Source organism: Sphaerodactylus townsendi, unplaced genomic scaffold, assembly GCF_021028975.2.
Source record: "Sphaerodactylus townsendi isolate TG3544 unplaced genomic scaffold, MPM_Stown_v2.3 scaffold_18, whole genome shotgun sequence".
Classification (NCBI taxonomy): domain Eukaryota; kingdom Metazoa; phylum Chordata; class Lepidosauria; order Squamata; family Sphaerodactylidae; genus Sphaerodactylus; species Sphaerodactylus townsendi.
Window position 1 is genome coordinate 3,299,067 of NW_025950341.1, and position 17,385 is coordinate 3,316,451.

The 17,385-nt window shown below is 43.8% G+C and overlaps 1 protein-coding gene across 1 annotated transcript in view; it reads right to left on the reverse strand.

The window, feature by feature from the left end:
* The window catches only part of LAMC2 (laminin subunit gamma 2), a 73,635-nt gene that overhangs the window by 18,602 nt on the left and 37,648 nt on the right, over positions 1–17,385 (reverse strand). Inside the window, exons 6-11 of the mRNA XM_048482486.1 lie at positions 12,515–12,634; positions 8,627–8,813; positions 7,358–7,467; positions 5,975–6,196; positions 5,328–5,510; positions 4,896–5,099 (exon numbers count right to left, since the gene is read on the reverse strand). Of these exons, the coding sequence (XP_048338443.1) occupies positions 4,896–5,099; positions 5,328–5,510; positions 5,975–6,196; positions 7,358–7,467; positions 8,627–8,813; positions 12,515–12,634 (1,026 nt within the window). The remainder of the gene's footprint in view (positions 1–4,895; positions 5,100–5,327; positions 5,511–5,974; positions 6,197–7,357; positions 7,468–8,626; positions 8,814–12,514; positions 12,635–17,385) is intronic.

Genomic DNA, 17,385 nt, shown 5'->3' on the forward strand with positions numbered 1-17,385 from the left:
TAAGAGCTCGTGTATCTAATCTGGAGGAACCGGGTTTGATTCCCAGCTCTGCCGCCTGAGCTGTGGAGGCTTATCTGGGGAATTCACACACGCCAGCTGGGTGACCTTGGGCTAGTCACAGCTTCTCGGAGCTCTCTCAGCCCCACCTACCTCACAGGGTGTTTGTTGTGAGGGGGGAAGGGCAAGGAGATTGTAAGCCCCTTTGAGTCTCCCACAGGAGAGAAAGGGGGGATATAAATCCAAACTCTTCTTCTCTTCTCTTCTTCTCTTCTATATGGGGATACAGATATAGGCCAGGTATTTTGGTTGGGCAGAAAAACAAAGGCCGTTTCAGCATGATCACATGGTCAAGGGAAGTTGGCTGAGAAACTGACAAAAACATTGCAGTTAAAGAGTTTGGGGAAACAGTGGATGAGAAATGAAGAGTAAATGTTTCCAGAACCAAATGTAGAGGGGGAAATGTGTGGAATACAAAGGAAAGAAACAGCACTTGGTGGCAAGATATACTGTAAACAATTCATGCAGAAAAGGCCTAGGATGGGAAGAAACAACTTACAAAGACAAAAATAAAAATTCCAGATTTTGCAAGGTGTTTGTTTTAAGCAGACTGTTAACAGTATGGATGTTTTCATAGGTATTTCTATACTGCTAGTGAATGAAATCATCCTCTGGTAGATTGGCCATCTTTTCTGTTCTTAGGGGCCACTTTCTGAACTGGATGTTAGCCTAGGGGTCAAGGGCCTCTCCTTGGATGATAATTTTCCTATAAAAAGTTGTCATCAGTTAGCAGTAAGGTATGGAGTACATGAGCTCAGATTGGAGGAAGTTTTTGCTGAGGCCAAAGGAACAAGTATGTTTCCTGACAGCTCCCTTTAAGGCCCATGTTGGCCTCTCCAACAGCATTTTTTAGCATTTCTTGAACGTTTATAAGAGTACAATTCAATTTTTTTAAAAAAAACTGACTGAGCAACCATGAGCCAGAAAAAATTATTTCAAGGTTAACTAACACTAGAAACTCATTTAAAACCCCAGACCATAACACTTGTGGGAAACTACAACAGTGTAAACAAGGAGGAAAGAATGAAAATGCAGAGGAAAAGAAGAATGCAAGTCTCTATAATATTCAATTCCCATACAACAGTCTAGGAAATTGGGCTCACAGGAATTCCCCCATATTCACTCTTGGGTTGTTGCAAAGTAGAATTCTGATAAACAATTTGTTGTTCTTCAGACTGAAACCATGTTTAGCAAACTATTTATTTGGTTTTGGGCACTGGGTGGGTAATAATAGTTTAAGGGCCAATCCACACATTACTGAAGTTTCTGTGGTCATTACAAGACATTAGGATCATACTTGTAACACGTTCTGTGGTTCTCAGGCATGTGGGGATTGGGACTACAGCAGGCATGAACAAGGGCTTCTAGCTCCCAACCCTCATTGTTTTCCCAATCTGAAACTGCTATTTGCTCTGTGGAAAACATACCTGTACTCAGTGATGGGATTCAGCCGGTTCACACAGATTTGGTAGAACCGGTAGCTAACTTTTTGCTTAGTCTGCTGAACCGACTGAATCCCGCCACCCCAGAGGAGGGTGCTTTCTGAGTCCTGGAGCAGCCTGGTGCTTTGTCATCAGGCTGCTCTGAGGCTCTAAAAGCCCCCTCGCTCCCCCTTCCAGGGGAGGGCAAGTGAAAGGCCTTTCAGAGTCCCAGAGCAGCCAGGCATGAGCAGGCCTCCTCCACAGGCCACACCACCAGGTCAGAGGTGCGCAGCCTGCCTGGCGGCCGGCCAGCCCCCCACGGGGCCTCCGGTGGCCACTTCTGACCCAGACTTCCTGGTTAATACTGGAGAAGCCCCCCCCCCAGGCCAGGCAACCCGCCCCCAGGTGTGCAGCCCGCTCCAAGGTCAGCCACCAGAGTAAAAGAAGTTTGGCGGCATGCAGGTCAAGCCGCAGCCACCACCTTCCTTCACCTACCCCCAGTGGCCCAACATGGAAAAGGTGGGGAGCTGGAGGAAAAAGCCTCAGCTGGGCCAGTCATGTTACTCTGCAGCAGCCAGGTAAGCGGGGGGGGGGGGGGCAAGCAGCGGGGGCGGGGCAAACCGGTAGATAAATTAATAGAATCCCACCACTGCCTGTACTGATATCTGCATGTGAGTTTCCGACAATGGAACAAATAGCAGCTCACAAGAGCCATGTCAAGTCAGTAAAACAGAACAGGGGAAAAGGTTTAATTCCCTCTCCCCATGCACTGCAATCCTAATCCAAACTGGGGCCGTGTGTGTGCCTGGGAATTAAGTTCCCAGAGTGGAACTTTGAGCTCACATCAACTGTCCATATGTGGGTCACATGGATTTTATAACTTGAGAATCCGTGTAGAGCAGTGGTGGTGAACCTTTGGCACTCCAGATGTTATGGACTACAATTGGCCATGCTGGCAGGGGCTGAGGGGAATTGTAGTCCATAGCATCTGAAGTGCCAAAGGTTCGCCACCACGGGTGTAGAGTAACCTTGACAGATCACACCAAGTAACAGAATGGTTTGTAAAATGAGTCCCCTGATGGTTTGTGTAATTGTCGTCCTTTCCGCCCAACCTTGAGGTGGAAATAAAATGATTCCTTCATGGAGTTCCACATTGTTTCCCCCCTTCTTTTGGTTCTGAAAATGTTTTATTTCCAGTCTCAAAACATTTTCAGTTAATCCCCTTTTAAAATGATTCTTTTCAAAATGGCTTCACTTGCTATGCAATCTATTTACTACGTTTCCCACACCTCTGTGTTGTCCCCAAACTTCCTCCTCAGTGCCATTTTAACACATCACCGAGCTCACTCCTCACCTGTTTATTGTCCTTATTTCTGTTTGTTTTTTAAAATTTGTTGGGGCTTAATCTTCAAAGTATTGATTATACATGAAGGGAATGCAGCATGAAGCTATGACGCATTGAAGCATCGATTCAACAACTAACTCAAAAAAAGGGAAAAACATATAACAGCAACCATGAATTATTTTAATGGTAAAGAGGGAGACTGAAAATGTTTTACAAATGTTTTAGGTAATTTGTGCAGAAAGGGTCCATGAGTTAGATTGAGGCACCCTACTCACATCTATCATATAGTTAGGTCCAGATAGGATGGGATGGGATGGGAGATTGTGGCAGATTCCATGTTACATATAACTGACAGTTGGATCATGCTCCCATTTCAGAAGCCATTTATTTTGTTTACTTCTGCAGAGGACACTCAGAAAGAACCTGATGGAGTGGGAATAGCTACATCTTTTGTAATTTTTTAAATGCATCACAGATCCTCTCCCACCAAGCAACAGACAAAATGACAGCCTCAACCATTCAAAGAGGCACTCACTCAAGCACACATAATATAAGGCTGAATACAGCTTTTTAGCTCCACAGAATGCACTAGGCTGATTGAACAAGTAACAAGTTCCTAATAGAGCAAAGCCTGAAAAAGTTGTGTGCTAGACTGACTACCAAATAGTCACACAAAATCACCAATTTGGAGACAGCTTTGCAAGTCACTAAGTTGCTGACATGTATTTCTCATTAAGGCAAGGCATTTACCCATGACTACAGAAACAGGAGCATGACCCTGTGTCTGGGAATAAATCCTTTAAATAGCTCTTAGGGTCAGGGATACTCAACCTCCAGTGATGGATTTACTATAGGTTTGGCAGGCTGAGGTCTAGGCCTCAAAATCGAGGGGCCTCCAGCCAAATTTTGACAAATTCCTGTTTTTCCCACAAAATGTTTACAAAGTTCACTTATGGCAAAAAATTTTCATAGTGTTCATTTTACCATTTATGTATTTTTTTCAATCATTACGGGATTTAACAATAACAACTTATGTCCTTTAGAAGAGAAATTGTGAATTGCAGAATTTAAACATCTATCATTATCCTCAGCTTTACTCAATTTTGTTTAAAACACAATTTTCCATCTTCCTTGTGAGGGTGGAGGATTGGGAGGGGTCTCACAAGTGGAATAGCTGAGGGCCTCTCTTCATCTAAATCTGTCACTGCCAATCTCATTTTGCAGATAGGCAGTTCTGGAACTATGAGTATGGAGACAGAGAACTACCAGAAATTGGAGTTCATGGGGCTGCACCCAGTCACAAAATGTTGGGTGATGGCAAGTCTACAATGAAGAAGAAGAAGAAGAAGAAGAAGAAGAAGAAGAAGAAGAAGAAGAAGAAGAAGAAGAAGAAGAAGAAGAAGAAGAAGAAGAAGAAGAAGAAGAAGAAGAAGAAGAGGAGGAGGAGGAGGAGGAGGAGGAGGAGGAGGAGGAGGAGGAGTTTGGATTTATATCCCCCCTTTCTCTCCTGCAGGAGACTCAAAGGGGCTTACAATCTCCTTGCCCTTCCCCCCTCACAACAAACACCCTGTGAGGTAGGTGGGGCTGAGAGAGCTCCGAGAAGCTGTGACTAGCCCAAGGTCACCCAGCTGGCGTGTGTGGGAGTGCACAGGCTAATCTGAATTCCCCAGAGAAGCCTCCACAGCCCAGGCGGCAGAGCTGGGAATCAAACCTGGTTCCTCCAGATTAGATACAGGAGCTCTTAACCTCCTACGTCACTGCTGCTCCTACACCACTGCAGACAACTACTTCCGAATGAGTGCTCCCTGCAGGCACAAAGGTTATGCCACCTGAACTTTTCTGAAGCACCAAGAAACTAGAGAAAGCCACAATTGGATCTGGAAAGAGATGAATGGAGGAAGAAGAAAATGGGTGTCAGGAGATCTATCTGTAAGCTCCACCTTGGGGACTAAGGCCTTCTAATGTCTAGAGTTTTGCTATCACCTGGTGTTATCAAAGGACTTATAAGATGCCCATTTGCCATAATAATAATGGCTTTGAAACCAACATTCATTTGTAGCCTGATGCTATACCTCGGCATTTCTCTGCTGGATTGGGAGATGAAGGGTTTCCAAAAAAACCATCCTTGCACTTGCACTCCCCTGTCAAATGGTTGCAAATCCCAGAAGCATTTGGGTCAATGTTGCTGCACCGGCATCGCTGGCAGGACCGTCGTGGACCATTTTCACCCAAGGGATCTCCGAAATAGCCGTCAGTGCAGAACTCGCAGCGAGAGCCTAGGAAGAAATGAAAGACAAATGAAGCTTTCATTTGAAGCTGTGAGCCAGCAACACATACACTTTTCTTAAATGTCCCCCACAAGACTACAGAAACTCGGCACATGGTTCTACTGGCATTTGCAAGGCATGGAATCCCCTCCATCTCTGCTCTTTGTGCTAACCCACCATGCTGTAGGAAAAGAAACATTGGCCTGGCAAAGAAATACATCTGAATCTGAGCATTACCACTGGCTCCTGGAGAGCAGTTATTACAAGCGACCTCTCGAGTCTCCGGCAGCACTGAGCAGCCATGGCCATTCGGGCATGGACACGGCTGGCAACTTTGCGGGTTCCATGGTGGACTATAAAAGCTGGTTGGGCAGGCAGAACTAATGTGCTCCCTATTTTCATCTCCTGAATAACATTCTCCTGGGCAAGAACAAAAAGAGAGAAGAAGAAAAGAAAAACAGTTGAGATTAGCAATTGACAACGCATGGTTCAGAGATTGCATACAATGCCAAAGCTCTTTAGTGCTGCTTCAAAAAATACAGGTTTCTTTCCCTCATTTGTACAGAGAGGGAGTTTGAAAGTTTGACAGCAAAAATGTTGAGGTATATAGGTTATACCCAACAAAAAAGGGGGAAAAGAAAAACTCAACCGAAACAATACAGGAAAACACAAAGGTTGAGCTAGAAACAAAAAAATAGATATCACAAAATAAGCGTGTTTATTATCAAGTGTGCACAAATACAAGTTTAAAAACATGAGGCCTGAAAACCAGGCTAAACCTTAGAAGTCAGTCCTAAGGGAGCTACTTAATTTTTACATTAGAGACCAGATTTTTGCCTATGCACATGAAACAAATTACTCCTTTTGACTGAGAATTTCCTCACCAGTATCTGGATCACAGATTCCTGCTCCCTGGCAGTTGCATAGTACACATTTGCTGAAAGCCCGGAGTCTGGCAGAATTCTCTCTCTTATAACCTGGAGCACATCTCTCACAGAACTGCCCCTCATATCCTGCTGGACACGTGCATTGCTCCACCCAGGGTGCAGGACTGCCAGAGGTTGGTCGTGCCGAATCCAAGATAACATTAGAGAGGTATCCTGTGCCTGAACAAGCAAAAACATGTTACAGTGAATATTTCAAGACTCCTGCGTAGATGACATAACACACAACTCCACATCTCAGAACTGCCTGGGATGAGTAAGAATCACCTTCAGGTGGTCAGGCAGGCAGACAGATAGCTTATGGCATTGCAACTCCCCCCTTGTGTGATGCAATTATTGTGCAGTGAGAGCCAGGAAGCAGGTGGGGACTGGGTTGCTTGAAATGTTCTGGTATGATGGAATACAGTTCTACTACACTTGCTGAAACTCTGGTAGCAACATGAGATGAACCATTTCAAGCAATCCAGTTCCTTGTGGACCCTACTATATGGTGTAGTGGTTAAGAGCAGGTGGATTCTAATCTGGAGAACTGGGTTTGATTCCCCACTCTTCCACCTGAGTGTCAGAGGCTTATCTGGTAAACCAGATGTGTTTCCGCACTCCTACACTCCTGCTGGGTGACCTTGGGTTAGTCACAGTTCTTCGGAACTCTCTCAGCCCCACCTACCTCACAAGGGGAGGAGGAGAGGAAGGGAAAGGAGTTCATAAGCCACCTTGAGTCTCCTTCCAGGAGAGAAAGGTGGGGTATAAATCCAAACCCCTATTCTCTTTGTTCTAGAACAGGGAAAGTGAAATAAGTGTGTCTGTTGGTGGCAGAACAGGCAGGGGTGGGGCATTATTTCACCTTCACTGTATAGAAGGTTTCACCTATTTCACCGCTGTATAGAAGGAATTCACACACACACACACACACACACACACACACACACACACACACAAATTAGGACAAAGGGTTATCTTGGACTAGAGGATGTTCCTAAGGAAACTTTCTGCAAGTTAAATACCTTTTCCATTGGAGAAAAAACCTTATAAGCTGTAAGAAAGTTCCTTAGGCTGGAGGAAGGCTTGAAACTTTGTTTAGTGTAGTGGTAGGATACAGGCCAATATAGAAAGGATTCTCTGGTAGTAAATAGATGGCTAACAGATTCTCCGATCTTCAATGTATTTTAAAAAACACACCATGATATTATTTTTAACAATTTGTAAGTGATCTTTGGGATTACAAAGCAGGATACCTTTATAATCTTAAGAATTATAGCCAACGAATTTTAAAATTGTTGCCCAATCTTTCACTCGGGTTTCCCCATCCTGCTCCCAACTCACTGTCTCCATAAGTGGCTCTGATCCAAAGTGCTGTCAGATTTCCAATTAACTGATGGAACTCCATCCCTGTCAGCCTAGGGCTCCAGCTGTTGTTTGGCTGCTCATCCAACCTGCATGTCAGAGATGATGAAAGAAATTGGGAAGAAGCACTCATTTCTGTGATCAGAAAAACAACTTCTTGACATCGTCCGCTATCAGAATACTTTAGGTAGGATCCATATATTGTTAGATATCTCATTATCTTAATCCTTCAGTGCCAAGGGAAAATGCAGAAGTGATTTGAGATAGCACAATATCCGATGATTTTTGGAGCCATGCTTACACAAATGACTGTTTAAGGACGATGGCACATACCTATATTTGCTTGACTGATTTAATGGTTGACACAAACCTCTTTCAGCATCCATTATATGATCAGGCTGTGTATATGTCATGGGTTTCATGGGAGTACAGAATTTGGACACTCATGTGTATGTCAGAAAATCAACATAAATGTAAGATTCACAGCCTAGTGTTTCAATCCAGGGCCTCCTTTACTCATCCTAGGCCCCTTCCGTACATGTGGAATAATGCACTTTCAATGCACTTTGCAGCTGGATTTTACTGTGCAGAATAGCAAAATCCACTTTCAAACAATTGCGAAAGTGGATTGAAAGTGCATTATTCTGCTTGTGCGGAAGAGCCCTAGAGATGCAATCTATAATGTGTTAATGCTGTTTTTGGCACCAAAACTGCTTGCAACTTCAGGACCAACAGAGGTAGAAATAACAACAGAGATAATTTAGCATAAGGTAAAGATAAATAAATTTAGTTTATGGAGCAAGAATGGATTGGAACTGGGAGGCAAAGGAAAGCCTGTCCACAGTTACTAGCAGTCTCACAAAGGAATTCCCAGAAGTAACTTGGAAATGCCAACCTAAAAAATTCAATTATTGCAAAATTATTGCCTCACCAAGCTTGTTCGTACATAGTTGAACATCAGCTGATTTAGCATCCCTTCCTTAATCAATACTCGACGACTGGCAGTGGAACATACCACAGAACTCAACTGAAATCAAATGCCTTGTTTGAGGTGGCATTCACCAATACATAAGCTCTGTCGGTGGCAATAAATCTCTGAAGGCTCCTTGACATGTTACAGACATCACTTGATAGTGCAGTTGTCAAGAGACAAATGTGCATTCACGGCTGCCAGTTCAATGATGACAAATTTCTGAGGCGGCGACACTGGAGGATCTTGTACATGGGAGTCCCCAGACATCACTTTACCTGAATGTGTAGGATTTTCTGGCACAAGGCAACATCCTTCCATGAGGCAAGAGGGGGGCAGTGATTCTTAAGCCAGCTCCTTCCAGGATGAGGTCGTACTGCGAGGGACGTCGGCCAGGCCGATTCGTGCGATAATCAAAAGACAGCATCTGTCCGTAGCTCAGTTGCTGGTCCCCAAGGAACCTCACTACAAAGGAAGTGGAAAGCAAACAGAAGCTCCAGAGACAAAACTGGCGTGCAAAATTATGACCATGTGGGACTTTTTTTTGGCAGGAGTGTTCTTAGCTATATGATAGCATAGCAGCTTAAGTGCGGGGGGGGGGGGGGCTTCAAAGAACTGCAGTGACATCCATTTCTGAAATTTCACTGATATCAAAGTCCTCAGTAATTTTGTAGAAGTTCTTAAACCTCACTAGTTTCAGTTTGATTTCAGTGTGGCTACCTTGCTCCAAACTCCATCTTAGGGCTACAAATTGGAGCTCAGTGAAGAGATATGCTTGGGAAACTATGTTCTTTCACTAAGAAAGGTAATTTTTTTTCTCCTGCTAGCTAGCAGATAATGAACAAGATAATCTCTCTGCCAAGATTTTGTACTCTGTGTATCTACACATCCTGAATCAAATCCTGAGTTACCTCTGCAGTTCATATTGCAAGGTAGAGTTCCTGCCAAAAATATTCTTTATAATTGTATTCATTGTCAGGAAGCTATTGGATCTCTATTGTTTTCTTGTAGCTACCCTAGCCATGAATGATGTTACACTCTACACCTGTGTTTCTGACTACGAGAAGAGACAGAGTTAATGAGTTTGCTGTAAGACTACTATCAAGGAACAGCACAAAAGTATTCTGGACAATACAAGCTATTGCCTAATCAGTTATTTATTTACTTCATTTATACTCTGTCCTTCTCCCCATTGAGACCTATTGTTCAGTCCCATGAAACTCACCGCATGACCTGGGGCCTGTCACTCTCAGTTTAACCTGCCTTGCAAGGTTGTAGTAAGCATGAAGGGGAGAGGAAAAGAAAACTGTGTAAGCCATCCTGAGCTCCTTGAACAAACGGCAGGACAGGATAGAACAACAGTACCATAGAATAAGCTGCCTTTCCCTTGAGACTGCTCCTGAAAATGCAAGAGTGCTTACCAGGACTCCAGTGAGGAAACACATGAGACCTGTGCTCTAGCAGCTGCACTAGTTACTAACTGAATTCCGAAACGTCTTCAAGGTTTTAATATTAACCAAAGTTTTAATATATGAGAGCCAGCATGGTGTCAGTGGTTAAGAGCAGGTGCACTCTAATCTGGAGAACTTGGTTTGATTCCTGCTCCTCCACTTGAGCTGTGGAGGCTTATCGGGTGAACCAGATTAGCTTGTGCACTCCAACACATGACAGCTGGGTGACTTTGGGCTAGTCACAGTTCTTTGGAGCTCTCTCAGCCCCACCCACCTTACAGGATGTTTGTTGTGGGGGAGAAGGAGATTGTAAACCCCTTTGAATCTCCTTACAAGAGAGAAAGGAGGGATATAATCCAAACTCCTCCTCCTTCTTCAAGGCCTTGAGCAGTCTGGGACTGTCGTACCTTCAGGACCACATCTCCCCATATTGCCCATGGAGGACTCAGTAGGTCTCTGACAGATAACTCTTAGCAATCCCTGGGTCCAAAGACATACAGTTGGCTTCCACCAAATCAAGAGCCTTCTTGGCTCTGGCTCCTAGATGGTGGAATGCATTGCGGGTGGACATCATTGCTCTCCAAAACATTAAGCAGTTTCACAGAGCTTTCAAAACTGAAATGTTCTGCCAGGTCTATAATTGATACCGTATATTGTATAAAGAGGTATATTGGCTCGTCCTGTGCCCCTTCCTTGTGGAAGAATGTAAGTTTTATTCTATGGGCAATGTTCATAGATTAAATCACCATCGGGAAAATTTTATACTGAACATTTTAGTTGAAATGTCCTGATTGACTCTCTTCTCTGTAAATACCCGGGTAGAGATAGAAAAAACATTATTTCTATTTTAATAACTGTATCCGATGAGAGGATAACTCTAAATATGGCCAAGTTTGCGTGGTGTATTTGTAAAAGGATTTTAAAAATTTAAATTACTAGTTATTTTTTAATTCAGGATAGATTTTAACTTAACTATGTATTTTCTATTCTGTATGTTTGCCAATTTTATTTTTATATGATGGCTGTTCAATGACTGTAATAAACCCATGGCTCTCACCAGCTGTTGGAGAACAGTTGGAAGAATTAGAGTTAATTCCAATATTAACGGACATAAGATCTCTTTACAGGAATCCCACCTGCCAGATAAGGTGTACACCATCAGGTTCCTTAACACCCAAAATACCAGTTTCTCAGGGGGTAAAACAAGGGTGTGTATTAGCACCCATGCTATTTAATCTTTTTTTACATGATCTTGCCCCCACATTGAATAGTTTCAACTTTCATTGCCCCTATCTGAACGGTGTGCCTCTGTCTATTCTCCTTTATGCCGATGATGCAGTTTTATTATCAAGAACAAGATCTGGTCTCAGAAACATGCTGACTAAGTGTGGTGAATACTGTTCAAACAACAGGTTGGTCATTAACCCAATCAAGTCTAAAATTGTGGTCTTTTCCAATGTTTTTAGACCTTCAAGATGGTCTCTCCAAGGTGCTGACATCGAGCAAGTTAAATTGTTCAAATACCTTGGGATAATATTCCATCATAAGTCAACCTGGACCACACACAGAGATAACACCCTTAAAGCCTGCAAAAATTTATCTGCTGCAGTACTGAAGTTTTTTAACATCAATGGTGGTAGATTCATACCAGCACCTTTTGTATGGTATCCCCATCTGGATCCAAGCATGGCACCAGAAATTGGAAAGCATCCAATCCAATTTCCTTTATAAGATCTTTGGCACCCCGCATTGTGTCCCCTATGGTGTTCTTTGTTTGGAATCAGGGCAACATTTATTAGAAACAAGGGCATGGGTTGTAACTTTTAAGTTTTGGCTGCGTCTTTGTTTTTGCACTGACCCTAACAGTTTGTCCCAGTTAGAAATGAGAGAGCTTCAGCTTTCGAAATGGTGGCTACATATTGAAAAAAAGATCTTTTCCTTGGGCTTCTCTTGGGAGGCCCTACAAATGCTCACCGCTCCGGAGATTTACCATCGCTTAAAGTCTAGATTATTTGATCAAGAGTACCAATTTCTCCTGAGCAAAGCACAAAGCTCTTGCTCTCCAATAGTCTTTGGGATTATCCCTCAGAAAACTAGCCCTGCTATATATCTGCAACAACTTATTAATTACAATAGCAGATGGGTCATGACCAGAGCAAGGTGTAACTCTTTTCCGTCAGCACATCTTCAAGGTCGATTCTCTGGTATTCCACAAGATGAGCGTCGCTGTCAATTCTGTCCTGATACAACTGTAACACTTTCTCATATTCTGCTCCATTGTTCAAAGTACAACAACATCAGAACCAATTTGAGAACTGTGTTACCAACAGGATTTATGCTCCTCTCTGATAAAACAGGATTTATGCTCCTCTCTGATAAAACAAAAATGGCTAAGCTTCTAAATAGCTCTAGTGTGGAAATATCTGAAGCTGTTGCTATGTTTTTGCTCGGTGTACTGCAAGTTGAGCAATAATGATCTTTTTATTGTATTTGAAATTCTTGGCACTGGTTTTATGCCTAATAAAGGTTTTTGGATTTGGATTTGGACTGTAATAAACTTACTACATTGAAATGTTGTAATGTATTGGTTTCAATGTGGTTATAATTGTGTAGATTAGCCACACTGAGCCTGCTGAGGTCAAGGTATCAAATACACAAAAATGCATACCATTGAATGGTCCCTTTGGCTTGTCCTTTCATTGTGGAAATACATACCTGGAGCACTAAAGTAGATGGGATCTGGTCTTCTTGCTGTCACATAAATTTCTTTATAACGTGGAGACCACTGGAGTGGCAAAGGAGAACCATTTGCCTCAGCTTTCCAACCGTCGTCACCTAGAACACAATCACGTCACAGTCTATTGAACTAACCTAGAAATCCAATTCACATTTATTGACTCAAACCAGTCAACACTGATATAAGGGCACCTCCATGTAGTTGCGCTGTATAATAAGAGAAAAGTAACTCGCATTTCTCTGTTTGTATGCAAGGAGGCAGCCAAGTGCCTTGCAGCTGCTTGCTCAAATGGACCTCTGGTTCTCTTCCAGTTCTTTTAACTCTGCCCATCAACAGCCTTAAAGGCACATAGCTGATATTCTCTTCCCCCTCCCTTCCCTTCCCCTCCACATACATATACAAACACACACTCTATCTCTGCCGCCTTCACAAGAGAAGAGAGAGACTTGTTTTAAAACAGAGTCTTGCCTGAAATAGTTTTAAAATCCCTCCCAGCCATCAGGGAGGGTGGAAGCAAAGCAAGGAAGATGGGGTAGAGCCAAACCCCAACTGCTTATACTGTTCCTTAAAAAGACCCTCTCTGTTGTTACTTTATATTGAAAGATAAATCTCTTGATCTTTCCATATGTGCACTTTAATAAAGCAGGAAGATGGCAACAGCATGGGGGGGGGGGGCAAGGGGGAAGGTTCCAGGGGATCTGGAAACTGTGTTGGTGGAGGAGAGACTGAACACAGATGTTAGACAGAGATGGGGGGGGCGTTCTTTTGAACAAATCAGAGGACCCAGGGCTTGTACAAGGTGGGCATGCCCTGTGCCAAGATAACCCTTTGGAGAGTGAACTCCATGGAATTATACCCTGCTAAGGTCCCTCTCCACAAACCCTGCCCCCCCCCCCAGATGCCACCTCCAAAATCTCGAGGTATTTTCTAGGGTTGGAGATTCGGACAGTCCAAATCCGAATTTTTACCAAATCTGCACGGATTCGGACAGATTCGGAAGAGCAGGGGCCGAATCTGAGCTGTCCGAATCCTAACAGATCGAATCCACTATTTTTTTGGTGTTTTTTTCACATTTCGGCCTGCAGGAGACATTTTTAAACATATCAGCACCCATTTTCGGGGGTATCATCGGAGACTGATGAAGTACCTCCAAAGACTGGTGCATTTTGGTTTTAGAGGGCCAAAGTTATGGACCCCAAAAGTGGTGTCCTATCCCCCATTCTTTCCAATGGGGAACGAGGGGTCCCATAACTGGCCCCAACAAGCACCAAACTTGGAGGTATCATCAGAGACAGTCTCCTGATGATACTAATATTAATGCGATACATCTGCAAATGCACCCCTGCAGGCTGCCCCCAAATTGCACAAGATTCTTTTGTTCTGCAGTGACTTGGCTGCATTGCTGTCATCGAGGGAATTTCTGAGGGCTGTGGGTGCACATTTTTCATGAAGTAAACCCACAAAACTTTCAGGGTATCTTCAGGAGAGTCTCTGGATGACACCATCCAGGTTGGGAACTTTACTTCGGGAAGTGGGAGATGGGCCCTACCTTTTTTGGGTCCCCGCCAGATTAAACCTGAAGCCATTCCCAAACCTGAATGGGCTCCTGAAACCACCTAATTTTAATGACCTAACTCAGAAATGTGCACCACACAGCCCTCTACCAGAAATTCCCATTGACCTTTAATACAGCAAGTCACTGCAAGGCTAAATGCTGAACTGCATCTGAAGTGCCACAGGGCGCATTTGAGGATGTATTGGCGCAAATTATCAGGGTATCATCAGGTGACTGTCCTGATGTTGCCCGCAAGTTTAATTGCAGTTTGGTTCAGGTATGGACCCGCAAAGGGGTGCAACTATCCCCATTGTTTCCAATGGGGCTGATAGGGATGGGGGGGGCTACACCTTTGAGGAGTCCATAGCTCCCCTGAACAAACTGCACCAAACTGAGGGTATCATCAGGACAGTCTCCTGTCATTACCCTGAAAAGTTTGGTGTCACTAGCTTTAAAATGCTGGAGTTCGTGTTTCACGGCTCACTCCTCCAGCCAGGCTTCATGTGCGGGAAGCGGTGAAACGAAAGGCAGAATTTTTAAAGCTAGTGATGGCACCAAATTTCGGGAGGTATCATCAGGGAGACTGTCTGATGACACCCCTAAGGATTTGGTGCAGTTTGGTTCAGGGGAAAGATTATGGACCCTCAAAGGAGGCCTCTATCCCCATTGTTTCCAATGACAGCTAAAGGAGATGGTGGCTACCGTTTTGAGGGTCCGCCAACAGCCCTAAACTGCATGAAAGTGTCATCAGGACAGTCTGTAGCTGATATCATCTAAAATGTGCCTGAAATCGCCCAAAATTTACTTAAAGGTTCTTTTTTCTGCAGTGTCTTCTGCATTGCTGTAAATGTGGAATTTCTGGTGGAGGCCTGTGTGGCGCACACTTATCAAGGTACAGTCACAACATGTTCAGGGTAGCTTCCGGAGAGTCTTTGGATGACACCATCCAGGTTTGAGGAACTTTGCTTATGGAACGTGGAGATGGACCCTACTGCCATAACATTGAACCCCTTGAAGCAACGGTCGCAAACCTGGATGAATAATCATAAATGTGCACTCCACAGCCCTCCCTAGAAAATTCCCTATCGGCTACTACAGAGCACAGAATCTGGGGGGAATTTGTTTTGGAGTGAGGGTGCAGTTTTAAACTACTGGGTATCATAAATGTACTGTCCTATGATACTCCCAAGTTTGGTGAAGTTTAGTTCAAGGGTCCAACATTATGGACCTTCAAAGTGTAGCCCCATCATCACAGTAGCTTCCATTGGAAACAATGGGGGGATGGGGCACCTTTACTGAGGTCAATAACTACCCCCTAGAACCAAACTTCCATCAAGCAGGAGAATCATCAGGACGATCTCCAGAATGATATCCTGAAGGTGGTGCCCTTAACTTTAAAAATTGCGTCCCCTGCAGGCCAAAACGATGTAAAAAACACCCAAAATTAAAAAAAAATAATAAAAGCGGACCCGGGTATAGTTGCGAATTTTCGGGTATATCCGAATTGGCTATGATTCGGATTCGGGCATACAAATCATTTTATGCCCCAAAATACCCAAATCCGAATTTTACCGAATTTTTTTAGTATTGACCAACCCTAGTATTTTCTGAGCTAGAGCTGGCAAGCCTACCTCCCTGGAAGTGGATGTGAATCTATGATACATGTTATGGGCTTCAAGATCTCAGAGATCTTTCAAAGAAGCTTCTAAGCAGATAGCTTTCCTGCTAGATTGAGATCAAACTGGATGCAACAGCTGCTATGGTTTGGCTTGTTTTAATTTAATTTTTTTATTTTATTATGTGAGCCAACTCAAGCAGGGTTTTTTGTTACATACAGTGTTTCTGGGTCAAAGATAAACACTATTTGAATGAAGAATGGCTTGCATATGTTGTGCTGTCAAATCGTTTCTGTCTCATGGGTGCATTCCACACAACTCATTCATAATGAGTGTGACCCCGTTTCCCCCTTCGCATACGAGAAGCTTACCTATTCAGGAAGCAGCAGCAAATGCTGACATTTGTTCGCACAGGGACCCTTTTTTCCCCTTTCCAGGATGCATGTGGTGACCTCTGTGGCCACACAGTGCCCCGTAAGAAAAGAAAAAAAAGGAGGGAAGTAATCCCTCCTCTCCACCCTGCCGTGCTTGGGACCTTTGAATGGTGGGCAGCAAGAGATTCCCCCCGAACTGAGAATCTCCCCCACTGCAACCAAGAATCTCCCCCAATCTGAACATTGGATTCTAGAGAATCCACTAAAATGTTGGTCAGGGGGGGAAATCAGATGCTTCCTGCTACCGTAATTTGCACAGACAAGCAGGAAGCATTTGAAACCCGGGATTTTTGCAAAAAGATTGCTAGTGTAGTGATTTTTGTAAAACCCAGGTTGAAATAAATATAACAGGCGGAGACCATTTTGGGGAAGAAACCTGTGCAAAGTTCTTCCCTAAAATGGGATATTTTCCTTCCTCAGCCCGTTTTTTGTGCTGTGTGGAATCCACCATATGAATCACTCTATGAATCAATGACTTCCAAAACATTAACAGCCTTGTAATATCGAAGGCTTTTATGGCCGGAATCACTGGGGTGCTGTGTGGTTTCCGGGCTGTATGGCCGTGTTCTAGCAGCATTCTCTCGTGACGTTCTTCAGAGGATCTGATGGTAGGAATGGAAAGCTACTCTATTCAGATGACCTCACCTTTTCACCTCACAGTATATATACTCCACTTGCTTTCCTACCATCAGATCCTCTGAAGATGCCAGCCACAGATGCAGGCAAAACGTCACGAGAGAATGCTGCTAGAACACGGCCATACAGCCCGGAAACCACACAGCACCCCATTAACAGCCTTGCTCAGGTCTTGCAAACGAAGGGTTATGGCTTCCGTTATACAATCAATCCATCTCCTGTTGACTCTTCCTCTTTTTCTGCTGCCTTCAGCATTTGCTAACAATTTTGTCCTTTCCAGTGACTCATCTTCTCATTATGTGACTAAAGTATGTCAGCTTCAGTTTAGTCATTTTAGCTTCTAGGGACAATTCAGGTTTGTCCAAGGCGTTCATGGCCAGATTCAACTGGTTGTGGTGGGTTTTCCGGGCTGTGTGGCCATGGTCTGGTGAATCTTGTTCCTAACGTTTCGCCTACATCTGTGGCTGGCATCTTCAGAGATGTATCACAGAGGGATGTCTGTTACAGACTGGTGTGTAACAGACTTCCCTCTGTGATACACCTCTGAAGATGCCAGCCACAGATGCAGGCAAAACGTTAGGAACAAGATCCACCCAGACCACACTGCC